The sequence below is a fragment of the Suncus etruscus genome, chromosome 8, assembly GCF_024139225.1.
Source record: "Suncus etruscus isolate mSunEtr1 chromosome 8, mSunEtr1.pri.cur, whole genome shotgun sequence".
NCBI classification, from domain to species: Eukaryota; Metazoa; Chordata; class Mammalia; order Eulipotyphla; family Soricidae; genus Suncus; species Suncus etruscus.
The window spans coordinates 13,272,234-13,285,679 of record NC_064855.1 but is presented as its reverse complement, the minus strand read 5'-3'; the positions used below and the strand labels follow the sequence as shown (position 1 = coordinate 13,285,679).

Genomic DNA, 13,446 nt, shown 5'->3' with positions numbered 1-13,446 from the left:
TCCCTCCAATCCGTCTCCTTCAGGTTCGGGGGGACCCAAGGGGGAGAAGAAGCACCCCGCTGGGGAGCGAGTCTCCCTCCTCCCCCACGCATGCAGCCCCCCGCTTCCCTCCTCTGCCCTTGCCATTCCTGCAGAACGCACGGAGCCCCGGCAGCCCCGGCCACCCCCCGGCTCTGCGCATTCTGTCCTGGCGGCGGCGCCACCACCCGCGGCCGGTCTCGCGCGCGCCCCGAACATGGCGACACGGAGCAGCAGGAGGGAACCCCGGCTCCGGGTCCTCGCCACCCTGCTGGTGCTACTGCTGCTGGCGCGGGGCGCCGGGGGCGCAGAGGAGGGCGCGCGGAGGACCCTGGCGGGAGGCCCCGGCGCGCGGCTCCAAGATCTGGGGTTCCGCGTGCTGCAAGGGGGAGACCCCCTTGCGGAGTACCACCACCCTGGGGACCCCGAGAGGCCGCTGCGGACCCGAAGGAGCGCTCCCCTGCAGCCTCAACCCATCAGGGTGTACGGACAGGTGAGTCCCAGGACCCCCGCGCACCCGCGCGCTCTCCTCCCCGCGCGCGCCCTGGCTGGCTGGGCATCTGTTTTTCTCCAGCGCCGCCTTCCCTACCCAACCCCCGAGCCCGAGCCCGCCGGAGGGCACAGGCATGGGCATGGGCATCTTGCAGCCCCGGTCCCCTCCGTCCTGTCCAGCCGACTCGCAGGTGACCGGCCAGGGCGCAGCGCATACAGTCCTGCTGCACCCCGCGTGCCACCCGCATCCCCCACTGAGCGCGGTGCCTGGAGAGGTTAGGTCTCCAAAGCAGGGCAGCTTCATTTTTTACATGTGGTTCAAGAAAAGGCATTTTTTTTGCACCTTATGTTGTACCAGAGGGCACGGAAAGAAGGGTCTTTCCATGCTTAGTATGTTTGGAACTACACACACTTCAGTTCAGGAGGGCAGACCTGCAAGGTGTCTGTGTGTGTTTGTGTGTGCGTGTGTTTGTGTGTGTATGTGCGCGCATGCACTGGCTTTGTATTTTTTTATTTTTATTTTTTTTAAATATGTGGGGAGGCTGGTGTAAGATTCTACCCTTCAAACCCCTTTAGATACCGGTTTTATTTTGGACTATTATTTATTTCTCGTGGCACTCCAGGGATTGGGAAAAGCCTGCAGGAATTTTGGTGGGGCAATAGGATTCAGCCAGTGATTTATTTCTAGCCCAAGCAATGAGTTTATTAGATCATGAGAAACACGGATCTCACTTTTTTTTTTTTTTTTTTTTTATGGCCAAGACTTAGGGGCTTGAAATTGCAAACCGAGTTTGTGGCTTTTAGTATGAGCCTTGGCAAAATTAATTTGATGGTGATAGCGCCTCGTGGGACTCCCGGCTCTGCGGTTCGGATTGACATCAGCAAGACTGGAAGGGGTGTTGTGTTGTGTGTGTGTGTGTGTGTGTGTGTGTGTGTGTGTGTGTGTAGGGGTGGGGTAGAAGGGGACCAGAGGAGGTGGGGGTTCAACAGTGCATCCTTCTGGAGCTCCAATGTTTATTCAGCAAGTAGCAAAGATAGAAAGATAGATCTGAGTCTTGTCTAATTTCTCTTGATGTGCCTTTTGCCCTTTCTTCAGGAAATAAATAGTCAGCTGCTGACCTGCTGGAGCCAGGAAGGGCCCCATAAACCATCCTGCCCTATTGTGTAGGCTGTCTGATGAGCAGAACAGACGCTGGCAGGGGAGACAGGACCGGCCCAAGGTCACACGGTGCTGGGTGCTTGCCTTTTGCTGTCCATCCGCAAGGTCCCAGTGACCTTTGGGTGTGCAAAGGCCCATCCGGTCTGTCGATAAAAACCTCATAAAGTAGTGACCCGTAATAATGGCGGCTAGAAAGCGGCCATCGAGGCCTTTGGCTTCCACCTGCCCTTGGCCCCTGGCTAGGAAACTGCCGGGCCCCCCAAACTCCATCTGGAACTTACTTTTTGGAGAGTGGACAGGAGTCTGAGAGGGCCATCCTGCTGGCAGGGTGGGAGGAAATCAGCCAGTTCTGCAGTGATCCTGACCCCTCTCTGTCTGGAGGTGGGGGTGTGTGGCCATCACCCAGAGATCAGATCCCTCCCATGATCTACTTTGGTAGCCTAATTGTGCCTCTTGATCTCAGCCATGGTCCATTCTTTTCTGGAGTTCTGAGCACATCAGGTGGTTTGAGACAAGTTAAAGATGAACCATGTTTTGGGGGGAGACCCCCCATGCCTCCAGCTTTTACATCTGGAAGCCAAGCAGGCTGAATTGGGGGTGGTGAGAGGCAGAGTCTACCATGAGGCTCATTCCTCAGTGCCCCCAGAGTTGGGGTGCTGGGCACTCTGAGACTGTTCACATGTGGTCTCTGTTGCTCTAGGTCTTCTGGACTCACTAAGGATTTGAGTAGGGGAGAATAAAGAACTTCCTGGGAGCCCAAAGCAATAGCATAGTGGGTAGGGCACTGGCCTCGCATGCAGCCAACTCTGGTTCAATCCCTGGCATTCCATAGGGTTCCCCAAGTACTGCCAGGAGTGATTCCTGAGTGCCGAGCCGGGAGTAAATCCTGAGCCTTATCATACCCCAATAGCCCCCCCACAAATTATTAGTGGGGGGAGTGCAGTTAGGGTAGAGAAGGGACCAATTTGGCAATGCTAGTTGGAAATTATCACTGTGGATAGGACTGGCTGCTGAATGGAGAGACAGTGATATGCATGATACCCTTTCAGTAACAGCATTGCAAACCAGTGTCTAAAAGGAGGGGAGTGAGAGAGAGAGAGAGAGAGAGAGAGAGAGAGAGAGAGAGAGAGAGAGAGAGAGAAGGAGAGAGAAGAGAGAGAGAGAGAGAGAGAGAGAGAGAGAGAAGAGGAGAGAATTTCAGGGGCAGGCCCAGGAAAACTACCTGGTGGCTGAATGGACCTTGGGTGCACTGGTGAAGATGGTGTTTGGACATTATATGACTGAAACTCAAGCAGGAACAACTTCTGTATATCTCACGTGTGATTCAAAGACTTTATTTAATTAAATAATTAATTTAGTTATTTATTTTTGGGTTTTGGGTCACATCTGCAGCGCTCAGGGATCACTTCTAGCTTTGCGCTCAGAATTCGCTCCTGGCAGGCTCAGGGAACCATATGAGATGCCAGGATTGAACCATCTTCTGTCCTCAGATTGGCCGCGTGCAAGGTAAAGGCCCCTGCCACACTGTGCTATCTTTTCAGCCCTCAAAGACTTCATTTCAAAAAAAGCAAAATTAATAAAGAACTTCCTGGCACCCGGGCCTTTTTATTCACTGCCCCCCTTGGCACTACAGGGATCAATGACAGATGGGGGCTTCCATGCCCTCCGCAGCGTGCCTGTAAGTACCCGCAATGTGGTCACCTTCGTGGTCCGCGGGACCATTAGTCTTGCTTGTCCCAGCTCAGACACCTGCTTGGAAGTCTCTATTGGGTCTGCAGTGGCTGCTACCTGGTCCCCATCCTGCACACTTGGTCTCCTGTGGCCCGTCTCCCTGTGACCCCCCCACTCAGCCATAGTGTGTCACCCAACCCCACCCTCATCTGTAATGTTTCTGCCTGCATCCACGTATGGGTCCCTCAGAGATGGGTGTGGCAAGGCTGGGAACAAGGGCTAGGTCAGATCCTGCTTATCATTGATTAGTACTTTTTTCCCCCTGCTCCCCCAATATGCTCTTTTTTAAAGAAACGGGGGAAAATAAATTTGGGGGCCCCTTTGGCAAGTGCTTGGGGGGCCATCAGGACTGCCCAACTCAGTTTGGTACTGGTAAGCTCATGCCATGCCAGAGATCTGACCTAGAATTCAAGTATTCCCCTCCCTATCCCCCATGCAAGGCAGCAGTTGGAGAGTCTTATTATGGCTTTATGAGTTGAGACTAGGCCTGCAGTGTTTAGCACCCAGGAACGATGAACCATCCACATTTCAAGCTGAAGGGGGCCCATGGAAGATGCAGCATAAGTGACCCTGATTTTCTATGGCTTTCTCCCAGGCATCTGGGCTGTGAGAGAGAAGGAAGGAGAGGATGCCTGCAGGGTAGACCAGGATTGGCACAGTAGCTCTATGAAGAGACCCAGCTTCAGGGATGGGAGCCCTGGGGGTCCCTGTCTGCGCTGGGCTACTGCTGACCATGACATAGGCTCAGCTCAGTAGCATCACATTGGTTTTTTCTGGGCTCTGGTGGCCTGACCCGGAGCTGACATGAATGACATGGACACTGGTGGTAACCATGGTCATCTATCTCACCTCGGGGCTTTGCTGCTCACAATCCAAGTTTAGAAGGCAAGTTATAGTAACCCCCACATCCCTGTGCACCAGTCTTGTGTCTTTTTTTGGGTGGGGCTGGGGGAAACATACCCAGCACTGCTCAGGGATTATTTCTGGCAGGCATGGAAGACCCTGATGGATGCTTGGGATTGAACCTGCAAGGCAAATGCTCTCTTCGCTGTGCTATCTGTCAGGCCCCAGCCCTGTGCCTTTTCTTCTCGACTCATCTCCTCTGCTTCCCCTGGTGTTCTGCATGGTTTCCCTGCACAGTAGTGCTTCCTTATGGTACTTCTGCATCATGATGCTTCTCTCCCTTGTGCCCCCCTAAATCCCTGATCCTCTGTCCCAGCCACTGTGGAACTGGCTTTGGTGGTCCAGCTAACACTGGAAGTAGGAAACCCACCTGCTTTAAAGGAGAGAGAGACCTTTGCTATATTTCATTTGGGGGGGGGGTCATACCCAGCAGTGTCAAGGACCACCCTTACCCCTCCCACTCTGTGTTTACCCATTCCTCCTGGTGGTGCTTGGCAGTCCCTGCTCTGGGATTGAACCGGGGCCCACCTCTACGCAGAGCACAAGCTTTGATCTGTTGAGCTGCCGTTTCAACCTGTTTATTATTTTTTCATTTAATTTGTATTGCTTTTTAAATTTTGGCCCTACCTGGCAGTGCCCAGGGGCTACTGGATCTGGGTTGGGGGATATACAGGATACCAGGCAGTGCCAGGGTCTGAATCAGGCTGATGACTGGCTACATAAAGACAGTTTGAATCTCCCTAGCCGTCTGGGGGTGGGGTTTGATCCTTGTGTATGAAAAGCAGGGATTCTATTGGAGAGGACTCTCTCTTTAAATTTTATTATTATTATTGCAGTACTAGAATTGAACCCAGAACCCCTCACATGCAAAAGCAGAGAATTCTATTGGACAAGATTCTCTAAGTGATATTATTAATATTAATATTATTTTTTATTACTACTACTTGCAGGGCTAGGATTGCACCCAAGATCCTCAGATATAAGGCAGGTGCCTTCACCCTGATCTCTGTCACCATCTGGGAGTGTCATTGTGTATGTAAAGCAGGAAATTTATTGGACAGAACTCTCTTTCGAAATATTATTATTTACAATGCTGGGGTTGAACCCAGGAAGGGCCCCTTCCATACAGAGCAGGGAATTCTATTGGACGGGACTCTCTTAAATGTTATTATTATCATTCTCATTATTAATATTATTTTGTTTTTTTGGGCCATGATATGACACTCAGGAGTTACTTCTGGCTCTGCACTCAGAAATTGTTCCTGGCAGGCTCTGGGGGGCATAGAAGATGCCAGGGATTGAACCCAGGTCTGTCTCTGGTCAGCTGCATGCAAGGCAAATGCCCTATCACTGTCCTATCACTTTGGCCCCTATTATTATTGTTAATTATTATCATTATTTGAAGTGCTGAGATTAATTCAGAACCCCTCACGTGCAAGAACAAGAAATTATATTAGGCAGGATTCTCTCTCTTTAAATATAATGATTTATTAATTGCAGTGTTGGAATTGAACCCAAGGCCCTCACATGCAAGGCAGGTTCTTCACCCTCATCTCTACAGTCTCCTGGGTAGGGAATCATTGTGCATGTAAAGCAGGGATTCCACTGGCCAGGACTCTTTCTTTAATTTTTATTACTATTATTATTTTTGTTTTGTTTTGTCTTTGTGTTTGGGTCACAACTGGCAGCGCTCAGAGGTTACTCCTGGCTCTAACTCTCAGAAGTTGCTCCTGGCAGGCTCCGGGGACCACATGGGATGCTGGGATTCGAACCATCGTCCTTCTGCATGCAAGGCAAATGCCTTACCCCCATGCTATCTCTCCGGTCCCTATTAGTATTATTTTTGCAATGCTGGAATTGAACCAGGGCCCTTCATAGGCAAGGCAGATACCCTCCAGCAGAGTCACTGCCAGGGCCCTGTGATTCTCCCCTTTCAAACCTTGATAATGCTGACTAGTATTGTTTGGGGCAGAAAAAGAAATCCTTTGGAACGAAGCTCAAAGCCTAACAGGACAGACAGGTTTATTTTCCTGCCAGTGAACTCTCTATTCATAATGCTGCTGTTTTCAGAGACTGGGAAGTATTCAGTGCCTTGACTTAGGGCTGAAAGAAAGTGTCTGTTACAACACAAGGCCAGGGGTGTAGGGGTGGGGGTGTGAGGGTGCAGGTGGGAGACTCAGGCTTGATCTGGGGTGGCAGAGATGGTTCGCCCAGTTGGAGAGCTGGAGAAGGCTTGAGCTCATTCAGCACTTGGTCTGGCTAGGAAGACCCTGTGCTTGTGCTTGAGGTTGGGCTCTTTGAGCAGCTGGTGACCAGTTGGTGACCAGGCAGGATAGCAGAGCAGCTGCCTGGCCATCTTGGCTTCTCTCTGGCTGCCCAGTTGCCTACATGTTGGGTTGGACCCATGAGGAAAAGCAGGGAAAACTTTCAGGGGCCACTTGGCTCAGTTGGACACTTTCAGCCTGGCTATTGCTTCTGTGTTTGGGAGAAGGAGAAAGAATGAATGGAAAATGCCAGAGGGGAAAAGGAAAGGAGTGAGGAGAGAAGGTTGCAGGATGAAAGGAGACACTGTCCAGCCTCTGTGCCTGCTTGGCCTTTGGGGCTGATGGATGTTCAGAAAAAAAATGTGTGCAGGCTGGAGAGATAGTTCCTGGGTTAAGGAACTTAGCTTGCTTTGCAGGGGGCTAACCCTGGCTCAATACCCTGCACCCCATATGGTTCCCCCAAGTCCTATGTACAGTCAGGAGTGAGCCCTGAAAACCCCTAGATGTTGCCAGGTGTTGCCTTCTCCAAAGCAAAGACAAAAAGATTTATAGAAAGGAGAGGAGCAAGAAGGAATCTTGCTCAACTTCCTGGTCAGACTTCCAATTCACTCAGTACCCCTTCTTAGTTCCTCTTCCCAGTATCCCTTTCTAATACACCTTTCCAGCACCACTTCCTCGTTGGCAGCCACTCCCAAGCTTGTTTTTCAAATGCTTCTAGAAACTTCCTTTGCACAGGTGTAATAGGTCCCTAACACCTGAAACTTGTGCCATTCTGTTACCTTTATCTCCTGATACCACAAATTATGAGATTAGCTCTCCATCCAAAATATGCTTAGGACATTATGACGCAGGAGGAAGGAAGTTAAGGAGTGTCATAATATAAAAGAAATTGGGGGTCAGGATGTAGCTCAATGAGAGGAGGTCTTGAGTTTATTCTGGGGTTCTGGGCATTTATCTGACCCTGCAGCACCCCTTGGTTGGAGCCAGGATGCCTGTACTGTGGTATATGGCCCACACACAAAAACAAACAAACAAAAGGACCAGAAAGATACTGGTCTTCCCCAGCAGGAAGAGTGTTTGCCTTGCACGTAGCTGATCTAGGTTTGATCTCCAACATCCGTTAGGGTCCCCTGAGCCTAGCAGGAGTGATTCCTGAGTGCAGAATCAGGAGTAAGCCCTGAGCATTGCTGCGTGTGACTCCAAAACAAAACCAAATAAAACCACCATCAAAAGAAAAATACCCAAAACAAAACAAATAATAGCACAATAACTAGAAAAAAGAAAAGGTACTTTTCCTTCCGGGCAGGTGAGAGAAAATCAGATCTCAGAACATCTCATCAGTGCCATTTGGAGGGCTGCTGTGGGCCTGAGAGAGCAACATTATGTAGTCTGCTCAGACCTAAGGACAAACTCTGAGGAAGCAGTCTCAGCTGCAGATCCCATGGTTGTCAGAAGTCCAGAGGAAGAGATGGGGGGGACCCAGCAAGAGAGAGAACAGGGGCCAAGATGCTTGGCCTTAAAAGTGACTGCTGCTGCAGAATACCCCAGCATCCTACACAGTGATGCAGTGTGTGGCCCAAAACAACAACAACAACAACGAAAGAATGGAAAAAGGGCTGGAGAGATAGCACAGTGGGTAGGGCCTTGTCTTGCACACGGCTGATCCTGATCCTATCCCTGACATCCTATATGGTTGCCTGATACCATAGGAGTGATTTCTGAGTGCAGAGCCAGGAATGAGCCCTGAGCACTGTCTGGTATAGCCCCAGCCCCTGCAAGGAGCACAGAAAGAAGTGGGTCTTGGTTTTCACTGACGTTCTTGAGACTGTTATCTTTATGGTCTGTGAAATGAAGTTAAATGGCATGCTTAATAAATTGCGTGGAGAGTCGGATCCAGGAGGCAGCCCTCACGGCAGCGAGCTTCCTGAAAGCAAAGGATGGAGGTTGTGGGAACAGTTCTTTGTCATGTTTCTCCTCCTCCAAGACAGCCATCTTTGTCATGGGATTGTGCATGGCTAAACCCAGTGCTGATGGCCCTGGTCATAGACAGGCTTTCGGTGGGGGGTGACATTCTTGGCCTCAAGAGAGCAAATGATTCCAAGGCAAACCTATCTTCTTTATAGCTGGCCTATTCATCTTTTTAAGGTGTCAGTTTACCTTCCAAATTAAATTTTCTTAGGCAAATATTAAAATGAGTTTGCATTCTTGGAGCAGCTGATATGGGAAATGACTGGCATAAAATATGCTGGGGGGTGAGAGAGCCAGCTTGAAGCTTAGAATTTCTGACAGTAATTTAGTCAGAAACTCAGAGTTGAGAGTGGGCTGTGCAGAAATGTCTGAAAGTGAGACCATCCGTCCACCCGTCTGTCTGTCTATCTGCCTCATTCTGTTTTAGGCTGTGTTGTGTTGGATGGGATTAGGGAGCTCACCCATAGCAGTTTTTCTGGGGTGAATGTTGAGAAGTGGACCAGCTGCAGGGTTGAGCCTTTGTTGGTCAGCAGAACCTTTCTGTGGACTGTCCTAGGTATGTGGGGGGCCCCCGGGCCTTGGCTTCATTGTCAGTCCCACCACGTAGATGCAAAAAATCAATTTCCCCCAGTTTACGATGAACCGCAGTTAATTTCGACCTAATTTATTGGCTTATCGACCTGTGAACCTTCGGTCTTCAGAGGAGCGGCCTATGCAGCCTGGTAGCGTTGGACGTGGCAGAGGCGGTTATAAATCAGGGGGGCCGTGGGGTGTAGCCCCAGGTCTCTTGAGACCCTTGGTTTTTATTGTTCCACAGACACCACACTGAGCACTTTGCAGAGGGCTCTCTAAAATCTGAGTCTCCTTGGTGCCCTGAGTGCAGAAAGTGGGTTAGAAAGAACAGGATTTTGCTGTCGTCTTCCGGCTCCTTGTGAATGAGAGATGGATGTGGAAGCGAGCTTCCATTCCCCCAGTATTGCTGAGATGATCCTCATGGTCCCCCCCTCTGTAGACTCTGTGCGTGGGGCTGTGTACCTGGTTGGCCAAGCATCACTGGGAATGCCCCCACCCACACCCTTCAGCACTGCTAGCACTGTTTGTAAGCAAACACACTGTATTTATTGCCCCTCTCTTCCTCTAAATAAATAAAAAAGGAAAACCAGCTTTCAGGCCTGTTTCTCTCTCTCACTCACTCACTCACTCACTCACTCACTCACTCACTCACTCACTCACTCACTCACTCAACAAAGGCTCCTTCCTGCCTGGTGATGGTTCAGGTAACATGCCAGGTCAGCCCTTCCCCAGCCGCCCTCTGGCCTCCTCTCGTTAACTGCATTTCTGCCCCTTCACCTGCTGACGAGGACATGTAGTCCTTGACTGCTGTGGGAGGGAGATGAAGGCACGGTTCTCAGTTTGGGGGGACCCTCCACCCTCCTCTCCTCTGGGGTCACAACCCTGCCCCACCCAATTCAGGAGAGGAGGTGTCGTTTCAAGCGGACACCCTGGTTTTCAGTTTCCACACCTGGCAAGGGCAGGAGGGCTGGAGTTAACCCTGAGCGATGGTGGAAACCCTGGAGGGTTTTTTTTTTTTTGGTTGTTGTTTGGTTTGGTTTCCGCACCTCGAGGTGCCCAGGGCTCACTGCTGGCTCTGTGCTCCAGGGTCACACCTGGTGGGTCTCAGGAGACCATATGGGGTGCCAGGGATCAAATATGGGTGTGTGTACTAGATAAGTACTTTATCTTTCACTGTTTTGCTGCTTCTCTGGCCCCAGAAACCCAGGATAGGTAGGCTGCCTCTCTCAGCCATGCTGAATGGGCCATACATAGTGATTTTGTCTTTCCATTTTTTTTCCTCAGGAAGGTTGGATGTTTGGGCCAAATCTAGCTGTGCTCGGGACTCGTTCCTTGCTCTGCATTCAGGGATCATTCTTGGCAGATTTCAGGGACTATTATGTGGTACCAGGGATCAAGTCAGGGTAAACTGCAGGCGAGACCAGTGCCCTATCTGCTGTCCTAGCTCTGTGGCCCAAGTGGATTTTCTCTCTGCAGTACTGGGGACTGAAGGGTGCAGGTGCCCCTTCTGTAAAGGGTGCTGACCTCCTTCTTTCAGGGACTTGAGTTCGGAGACTGACTGACCCTTGGTGTGGCCTTGTAATCCCATAGCTGGTGCCGGTTTGGCTGAGCTTTCTAGATCTGGCCCTGCTCATCCTTCCTGGCCCCCTGCAAGTCCCTGCATGGAATGATGCAGTCTTTCTTCCTGACTCGCCGAGATGGCCCCTCGCCCCTTCCCCTCAGCCCCCTAACTTAACATGCTTTGGCTGTTGTGACCACTGCCCGCTATTGGCTCCGAGAGCCAGGACACTTCAGGATGATTTATCTGCAGTCCCTGGAATTAGATTAAAAACACGGCCTCGCTCTGAGGAAGGCAGGCTGATGAGATTACAAGTGAAGCTGAGTGGCAGACAAGGGCACAGGAGCCCTGTCAGGATTGGCGGGCATAGGTTGAGCTAGGCTCTTTTCTTCCAGTGACCCTCCCCAGTTTGACAGAAACCGGAAAGGTAAAAACTAGAATTGGTTCTTTTATTTTGAAAAGATGCCTTCTTGGGATTGTTTTTGTTTTGGTTTTGAGACCTCACAAAGAGGTAGTCAGGGCTGACTGCTGGCTCTGTGTATAGGGAATCACTCCTGGCAGGGCTCTGGGGACCATATGTGGTGTCAGGGATGGTATTTGGATCAGCTGTGGGCAGGCAAGTGATTTACCTGCTGTGGCTCTGGTCCCAAGAGAACCATTTGTTAGATAAAAAAATTTCTTCCCAAATCACTAAATCAAAGGGGATGTGGGTGCAGAGAGGAGAGGAGAGGTTTGTAGGGCATCTGCGCTGGTGTGTGTATGTGAGGTGGGGACTGAATTTAATGTTAGTGGGTACAGAGATCAAATCCCTCTTTCTTGGATGTTTCTGAAGCTTAATAGAGTCACAATGAACATTGAAATGAAATTGGTTCAACTTCAGAGTCTGGCTTAGCATCGCCCTGACCCCAACTTCACACCCAAATTCAGGACCATCCTAGTAACAAAATGACCCTCTGTTCATTTCTCCTCCACTTCCCCTATTTTTCAGGGACTCCCTTGCTTTTCAGTAGACCTAGGAAAAAATTTTTTTGATGGAGGCGCGCACTTGGTGCTCAGGTCTTACTCCTGGTTTTGTGATCAGGGATCACGCTTGGTGGGGTACCATAGAGTGCTGAGGATCGAATTGGGGTAGACCATGTGCACAGCAAGTGAACTATAGATCCAGCCTCTGATTGGTTCTTGCTAGTTAATTTGTTTTCTATTTCACACTGGTGGGAATCAGTGGGTCATTCTTGTCCCCTCCATAGCTTCTGTCACTTAGCTTGATCATCCACATGTTTTGTCCCAAAGGGCCTGGTTTTATCTTCTTTCATGGCAGATTGAGAGCACTGCATATGTACCCCCAAATGCCTTCTCCCCTCATCTGTTGATGTGCATTTGACTACATCCCATGTCTCATAGTGCTCTTAGGTATGTAGAGGTATAGTACTCTGCTGAATTCATGTTTTCATGTCCTTCCGATAAATGCCTTAAGGTCACAGTGAGAATTGTTTATTGGGGGGTTCACACCCCATGGTTCTCTGGGTGATTCCCAGCAGTTTCAGACTGGACTAGACAGGACCCCCACATGCAGAGCCAGTCCTTGGACACAAGTCTCGGGCAAGGGTGATGTTTTCATTGGGAGGGAGTGTCTGTGTAGTGATAATGTGCTGAATGGGTCTGGAAGGCGCTGGTGGTGGATTCTTCCTTTCTGGGGCTCCTGGGGACACTTAGATGCTGCCTTGTGCTGGACCTGTCTCTGCTGCTGGGGCTCTTAATTCTCTCCTGGCCCAGAGGATGCTTGTGGGATGATTGATTCTGGGTAAGGAGGGAGATTGGGCTCTGGGCTGGCCAAGCAGTTTTCACAACAGCAGAGGATGGGACAGAGGGAAGGAGGTGGGACCCTGTGTGAATGTGAGAACCAGTCACTCAGACCTTACTTAGCGCCTGTATCTTTGGTTCCGTGGCTCCACTTTCCCAGTCGTTCTAGGGCAAATCTATACTTACAAGCAGGTCATGGGCTTTGCTGAATATGGCAAGTGGGTGCGTGGGTGGAGTGTGGCATGAGAGAAGGGTTATTGCAGAAACTAGGTCTGGAATCCTTTCTCTATTCTTCTTTCTTTTTCTTTCTTTTCTTTCTTTCTTTCTTTCTTTCTTTCTTTCTTTCTTTCTTTCTTTCTTTCTTTCTTTCTTTCTTTCTTTCTTTCTTTCTTTCTTTCTTTCTTTCTTTCTTTCTTTCTTTCTTTCTTTCTTTCTTTCTTTCTTTCTTTCTTTCTTTCTTTCTTTCTTTCTTTCTTTCTTTCTTTCTTTCTTTCTTTCCTTTCCTTCCTTCCTTCCTTCCTTCCTTCCTTCCTTCCTTCCTTCCTTCCTTCCTTCCTTCCTTCCTTCCTTCCTTCCTTCCTTCCTTCCTTCCTTCCTTCCTTCCTTCCTTCCTTCCTTCCTTCCGTCCTTCCTTCCTTCCTTCCTTCCTTCCTTCTTCCTTCTTCTTCTCTCTCTCTCTCTCTCTCTCTCTCTCTCTCTTCTTTCTTTCTTTCTTCTTTCTTTCTTCTTTCTTTCTTTCTTTCTTTCTTTCTTTCTTTCTTTCTTTCTTTCTTTCTTTCTTTCTTTCCTCCTTTCTTTCCTCCTTCCTTCCTTCCTTCCTTCCTTCCTTCCTTCCTTCCTTCCTTCCTTCCTTCCTTCCTTCCATCTTTCTTTCTTTCTTCCTCTTCTCTTTCCCTCCTTCTCTCCTTCCTTCCTTCATTTTGGGCCACACTTGGCAGTGCTCAAGAGCAATTTTTTCGCTCAGTACTTGAGGCTCATGT

The 13,446-nt window shown here is 49.8% G+C and overlaps 1 protein-coding gene across 1 annotated transcript in view; it reads left to right on the top strand.

Annotated features, from left to right (window-relative positions):
* Window positions 1-213: 213 nt before the first annotated feature.
* The window catches only part of SORL1 (sortilin related receptor 1), an 89,022-nt gene continuing 75,789 nt past the window's right edge, over window positions 214-13,446 (top strand). Inside the window, exon 1 of the mRNA XM_049777911.1 lies at window positions 214-511. Coding sequence (XP_049633868.1) covers window positions 236-511 — 276 coding nt within the window. The 5' untranslated portion in view covers window positions 214-235. The remainder of the gene's footprint in view (window positions 512-13,446) is intronic.